Source organism: Somniosus microcephalus, unplaced genomic scaffold (genome assembly GCF_052327205.1).
Source record: "Somniosus microcephalus isolate GS21.2 unplaced genomic scaffold, FLI_Smic_1.0 unresolved_chr5, whole genome shotgun sequence".
In the NCBI taxonomy this organism is placed as follows: Eukaryota; Metazoa; Chordata; class Chondrichthyes; order Squaliformes; family Somniosidae; genus Somniosus; species Somniosus microcephalus.
This window is the reverse complement of record NW_028225183.1, coordinates 29,046,184-29,052,870: the sequence shown is the minus strand read 5'-3', so window position 1 is coordinate 29,052,870 and position 6,687 is coordinate 29,046,184. Positions and strand designations below refer to the sequence as shown.

The 6,687-nt window shown below is 47.6% G+C and overlaps 1 protein-coding gene across 1 annotated transcript; it reads right to left on the bottom strand.

Moving 5' to 3' along the window:
- Positions 1-2,897: 2,897 nt before the first annotated feature.
- On the bottom strand, positions 2,898-6,460 carry LOC147087781 (uncharacterized). Its single transcript, XM_085977774.1, has 3 exons — positions 6,421-6,460; positions 4,632-5,536; positions 2,898-2,942 (listed from the first exon to the last, which is right to left on the bottom strand). The coding sequence occupies exons 1-3, from the start codon at positions 6,458-6,460 to the stop codon at positions 2,898-2,900; spliced, it is 990 nt and encodes a 329-aa protein (XP_085833900.1).
- Positions 6,461-6,687: the final 227 nt, after the last annotated feature.

The window sequence follows — 6,687 nt, the reverse complement described above, 5'->3', positions numbered from 1 at the left end:
ACGAAGGGCCGAATGGCCTACTCCTGCTCCTATCTTCTATGTATATACATGTTCCAAATATTAGAACTAATTAATTAATTGAGATGGGAGACCAGGCAATGTGTTCTTGGTGCATGTGGGAGCTCGGGGATAACGTTGAGGTCCAGGGCGATCACATCTGCAGCAAATGTTGGCTGCTCGAGGAAATTCGGCTCAGAGTTGATGAGCTGGAGACCGAGCTTCAGACACTGCAACATATTAGGGAGGGGGAGCGTTACCCGGACAATATGTTCCAGGAGGCAGTCACACCCACTGGAATAATTACATCCAATTAGGCCCATGGTCAGGGACAGGAGGGTGTGACTACAAGTGAGGCAGGTTGGTAGTGGTGGAGCATACTCAGCCCTTGGCCTTCTCCAACTTGTAAGAGATTCGTGCTCCCGAGGCCAGGAATCATTCAAGTGGGTAGAGCAAAAAGAAATGCTGTAGTGATTGGGGACAGTATAGTGAGTGGAATAGATACTGTTCTCTGCAGCCGAGAGCGTGAGTCCCAAAGGCTGCGTTGCCTGCCTGGTGCCAGGGTTAAGGACATCTCCTCTGGACTGGAGAGGAACTTGGAGTGGAAGGGGGAAGATCCAGTTTCATTGTCCATGTAGGTATCATGACATAGGTAGGACAAAGAAAGTGGTTCTGCTGAGAGAGTATGAGCAGCTAGGGTCGAAATTAAAAAGCAGAAACACAAAGATAATAATCTCTGGATTAACAACTGAGCCACGAGCGAATTTGCATAGGGTAAATAAGATAAGAGAAATGAACGAGTGGCGCAAAAACTAGTGTGGGAAAAATGGGTTTCGATTTTTGGGGCACTGGGATGAGGGGGATCTGGTCTGTTTGGACGGGCTTCACTTGAACCATGCTGGGGCTACAGACCTGGCAAATCGAATAACTAGGGCTGTAGAGTGGGCTTTAAAATAAATAGTGGGGGAGGGACAGAGCCAGGTGAGCGGGAATTTAAAGTCACTAAGAAATGAGAAAGCAATAGAGCAGGCTAGAGATGGGAGAAATAATAACCAGAGTGTGACAGGAAGGGACAGAATGTTTAAAAATAAGAGTGTAACAGAAAAAATGCCAAAACAAGGAAAAATGTTAAAAAGACAAGGATAAAAGCTATATATCCCAATGCAGGCAGCATTCGCAACAAGATAAATGAGTTGATTGCACAAATAAATACAAATGCATATGATCTGTACGCAATTAAGAGACGTGGTTGCAAGGCGACCAGGGCTGGGAACTGAACATTCCAGGTTATATGATCATTCAGAAGGAGAGCAACAAAGGAAAGGGATGTCTGGTGGCTTCGTTGGTAAAAGATGGGATCAGTGAAGTGGTGAGAAGTGATATTGGCTCAGAAGATCAGGAGGTAGAATCGGGTTGGGTGGAGATAAAATATAATAAGGGGAAAAAGTCTCTGGTGGGCATAGTCTGCAGGCTCCCGAACAGTAGCAATGCTGTTGGACAGCGTATAACTCAACAAATAATGGAGGCCTGTAAATAAAGGTAGGCTAATAACCATCAGTGATTTTAATCTCCATATTGAATGGGCAAATCAAATTGGCCATGGTAGCCTGGAGGAGGTGGTCATAGAGTGCATCCGTGATGTTTCCCTACAACCTTATGTAATGGAACCAACCAGGGAGCAGGCTATATTGGTACTATATAATGAGACAGAATTAATAAATGATCTCACAGTAAAGGATCATCTAGGAAACAGTGATCATAGAATGGTTGAATTTCAAATTCATTGGAGGGTGAGAAATGTGTATTCCAAACCAGTGTCCTGATCGTAAATAAAGGCAATTATAATGGCATGAGGGCAGAACTGGCTAAAGTGGACCGGAAAAATAAATTAAAGGGTAAGAAAGTTGAAATGCTGTGGCAGACATTTAAGGAGATATATCAAACCTCTCAACAAAAATATATTCTAGTGAGAAAGTAAGATTTAAGAGAAAGGAGCAGCATCCGTGGCTAACTAAGGAAGGAAAGGATGGTGTGAAATTGAAAATGAAGGCATACAATGCTGCCAAGATTGGGGGAAGACGAGAGGATTGGGAAATTTAAAAGAAACAACAAAGGATGACTAAAAAATAATAGAGAGAAGATGCATTATGGGAGTATGCTGGCAACAAACATTAAAACAGATAGTAAAAGCTTCTACAGGTATAGAAAAAGGAAGAGGGTAGCTAAAATAAACTTTGTTCCCTTAGAGGATGAGACTGGGGAATTACTAATGGGGAACGGGGAAATGGCAGAGATTCTGAACAAATATTTTGCATCTTCCTTCACTGTAGAAGACACTAAAAACATCCCAAAAAATGGAAACTCAAGGGACACAGGGAGTTCGGAACTAAAGTCAATCACCATCACTAAGGAAATAGTATTCGGTATAATAATGGGACTAAAAGACGACAGGTCCACCGGACCAGATGGCCTGCATCCCAGGATTTAAACGAAGTGGCTGCAGAGATCGTGGATGCATTGGTTGCAATTTACCTAAATTCCCTGGTTTCTGGAGAGCTCTCAGCAGATTGGAAAACCGCTAATGTAACACTACTATTTAAGATAGGAGGGAGACTGAAAGCAGTAAACTATAGACCAGTTTGCCTAAAATCTGTCGTTGGGAAAATGCTGCATTTCTTCATTAAGGAAGCAATAACAGGGCATTTAGAAAAACATACTGCAGTCAAACGGAGTCAGCATGGTTGCAGGAAAGGGAAATCATGTTTAACAAATTTGCTCGAGTTCATTGAGGATGTAACATGCACGGTGGACAAAGGTGAGCCAGTGGATGTGGTGTATTTAGATTTACAGAAGGCATTCGATAAGGTGCCACATAAAAGGTTATTGCATAAGGTAAGAGCTCACGGAGTTGGAGGTAATGTTAACATGGAACGAGCATTGGCTAACTAACAGAAAGCAGAGAATCGAGATAAATGTGTCATTTCTGGTTGGCAAACAATAAGTACTGGGGTGCCACATGTTCGGTGATGGGGCCCCAACTATTTACAATCTACATTGATGACTTGGTTGAAGGGATCGAGTGTAAGGTAGCCACGTTTGCGAAGGATACAAAGATGGTTGGGAAAGCAAAATAACAACAGAAAATGCTGGAAAATCTCAGCAGGCCAGGCAACATTCGTGGAGAGAAATTAGAGTCGACGTTTCAGGTCGAAACCCTTTTTCAAAACTGGAAAGGAAATGAAATAGATCGAAGGCATTGCTGCGATAGAACAAAAGATGTAAAGAGACATTAAGAGGTATCGAAAACCAGACGAGATGGCAATAGGACAGTGGAGACGAAAGAAGGCTCAGATTAGGTGTGAAGTGTACTGGCAGGATGAGAGACAGCTGCCATGTGGGAGAGAGAGAAAATAAAGGAAAGGGGGGAAGGGAAGACCCAAAACAAAGGGGTGAAAACAATATATAAGTCAAGATGTAATAGGGGCCGAGGATAGGTTCTGAAATTGTTGAACTCGATATTGAGTCCGGAAGGCTGCAACGTGCCTAATCGGATGATGAGGTGCTGTTCCTCGAGTTTACATTGAGCTTCCGTGGAACAATGCAAGAGGCCAAGGACAGTGAGGTCCGAGTGGGACTGGAGCGGTGAATTAAATGACAGGCGACCGTGAGCTCGGGGTCACCTTTACAGACAGAACGGAGGTGTTCTGCAAAGCGGTCACCCAATCTGCATTTGGTCTCCCCATTGTTTGGGGCCCTGGATAGTGGGAAGGGGGGAGGGATAGGGGCAGGTGTTACATCTCCCTGCGCTTGCACGGGAAGGTGCCAGGCGAAGGGAAAGGCTGTTGGGGTGATAGAGGAGTGGACTAGGGTGTCTCAGAGGGAGCGGTCCCTATGGAATGCTGAAAGGGGAGGGGAAGGGAAGATGGATTTGGTGGTGGCATCACTTTGGAGGTAGCAGAAATGGCGAAGGATGAGCTGTTGAATGTGGAGGCTGGTGGGGTGAAAGGTGAGGACAAGGGGAACACTATCGTGGTTCTGGGAGGGAGGGGCAGGGGTGAGGGCAGATGTGCGGGAGATAGAATGGACACGGTCAAGGGCTGTGTCAACTATGGTAGAGGGGAATAATCGGTTGAGGAAAAAGGAAGACATGTCAGAAGCACTGGTGTGGAAGGTGGCATCGTCGGAGCAGATACGGCGGAGATGGAGAAACTGGGAGAATGGAATAGAGTCCTTACAGGAGGCGGGGTTGGAGAAAGTGTAGTCCAGGTAGCTGTGGGAGTCAGTGGGCTTGTAGTGAATATTGGTTGATAACCTACCCCAGAGATGGATACGGAGAAGTCGAGGAAGGGCAGGGAAGAGTCAAAGATGGAAAAGTGAAGGTGAGGGAAGGGTGGAAATAGAAGGCAAAGTGAGGGAAATTGTCTATTTCGGGATGAGAGCAGGACACAGCACCGATACAGTCAGCAATGTAACAGAAAAAGAGGGGGCGGGCTTGAGTAGGACTGGAACAAAAAGTGTTCCACATATCCCAGGAAAAGGCAAGCATAGCTAGGACCCATGCGGGTAGCCATAGCAACACCTTTGATTTGGCGGAAATGAGTGGAGTTAAAGGAGAAGTTGTTCAATGTGAGTACAAGTTCAGCCAGGCTGAGGAGGGTGTTGGTGGATGGGGACTTGTCGGGCCTGTTTTCAAGGAAGAACCGGAGCGCCCTCAGGCCATCCTGGTGGGGGATGAAGGTGTAGAGGGATTGTACGTCCATGGTGAAAAGGAAGCAGTTGGGGCCAGGAAACTGGAAACTGTTAAAGTGGCGGAGGGCGTCCGAAGAGTCGCGGATGTATGTGGGAAGAGACTGGACAAGGGGAGAAAAGATAGAGTCGAGATAGGAAGAGATAAGTTCCGTGGGGGAAGAACAGGCTGAAAAGATGGGTCTACCAGGGCAGTCCTGTTTGTGGATCTTGGGACGGAGGTAGAAGCGGGCTGTGCGGGTTTGGGAAGCTATGAGGTTGGTGGCCGTGGGGGGAAGATCACCAGAGGAGATGAGGTCAGTGCCAGTCTTGGAAATGGTGGTTTGATGTTCGGTAGTGGGGTCATGGTCCAGGTGGAGGTAGGAGGAGGTTTCGGAGAGTTGGCATTCAGCTTCCGCTAGGTAGAAGTCAGTTCGCCAAGCAACAACAGCACCACCCTTGTCAGTGGGTTTAATGACAATGTCAGGGTTGGATCTAAGGGAATGGAGTGCTGCAAGTTCAGAGGGAGGTAGGTTGGAGTGAGTTAGGGGTGCAGAGAAATGGAGACAGCCAATGTCACAGCGGCTGTTAGCGATGATAAGATCTAGAGAGGATAAAAGGCCAGGGTGACGGGTCCAGGTAGAACGGGAATTTTGCAAGTGGGAGAAAGGGTCAGTCATGCGGGGGGAAGACTCCTGGCCAAAGTAGTGGGCACGGAGACGAAGGCGGCGGAAAATGATCTCAACATCGTGCCGAGCTCGAAATTCATTGAGGTGAGGGTGTAAGGGGATGTAGCTCAGGCCTTTGCTGAGGACTGATCGTTCGGGGCACTTCGTTAGCAATCTCTTCCTCCACATCCCACTTGACACTGACATCCATGCACCCTTACCCATTCCCTCTCTCGTTTTGGTCACATACACCTATCTATTCGTCTATGCAGCCCTCACACTCCCTATCACTGTGATGCTATGAAAACAACTGACAACACAGAGGGATGGCCCTTGGTCTTGCCACCTCACTCCATCTTTGCCTCCTTCTATGCATCTATGCTATGGATTCTCTGCACTCACTCCTTCATTCGCACTCAACCTCCACTTGTCTCCCTCATTGCAGGAAAAGAGAGCTCATAATAAAAGAGAACGAGCGAGGACAGGGGGAGGGCCACCCTCAGTAGCCCACCTCACCCCCTGGGATGATGCGTTCCTGGAGATCGTGGGAGTGGAGGACGATGCTCAAGTGGGGGACGGACAGATGGGTGCATCACAGCAAGCTGGTGACAGAATAGTTTTCCAGCTCTCTCAATGACATTGCATGAGTCGTTGATAATGATTCTGAAGCTCTAACAGATGGACTTATGATCATCTGCAATTTGCAATTTGCATGTAATCTTGGCTTCACATCTCTGACTCTTTCCTTGAGTCCCCCACAGGACCATCGCATGCACGCGTCCCCACTAGCCAGGAGGAAGAGCCTGAGCATACAGAAGACTCAGAGGAAGCTGCAAACCCTGAGGGCGCAGCCTCAGCAGAAATCAGCGCACCCAGCACCAGCGAAGACAGTCACACCCCGCTTGGACCATCGCGAGATAGAGTACTGTTGTCCCCTGTTGTATCGCAGCAGAAAAGTGAGCCTCAGCAGATGGTGGAGACAGTGACAGCAGTGGAGAGTCCTCGCCGGAGGGCGCAAGACTCTGCTAACTTGGCTCAACTACATCTCGACACTCTGCCTCTGCGTCCATCCATAAGATCAGCGCTGCTGGAAATCCAGGTACAGATGCAGGAGTCTCTGGCAGGTTTTGTCTCCAGTGAAGCTGCGAGTGTGGAGCGAATGGAGGAGTCCATTGCGACCATGAGCAGAGCCTTTGTTGAATCATTGTCCCATGAACGCATCACCATGGAAAGATGGCAACCTCCATAGAGGTGATAAGTCGCCACAGTGCAGTAAACATGGTGAGTGTTCTGAATA

Coding starts and splice junctions, on each gene's coding strand:
- LOC147087781 (XM_085977774.1), bottom strand. CDS start 6,460: ATGGACGCAGAGGCAGAGTGTCGAGATGTAGTTGAGCCAA. Junction 5,537..6,420: donor TCGAGATGTAGTTGAGCCAA/GTTAGCAGAGTC, acceptor CCGAACGATCAG/TCCTCAGCAAAGGCCTGAGC. Junction 2,943..4,631: donor TCCTCAGCCTGGCTGAACTT/GTACTCACATTG, acceptor GCTTTCTGTTAG/TTAGCCAATGCTCGTTCCAT.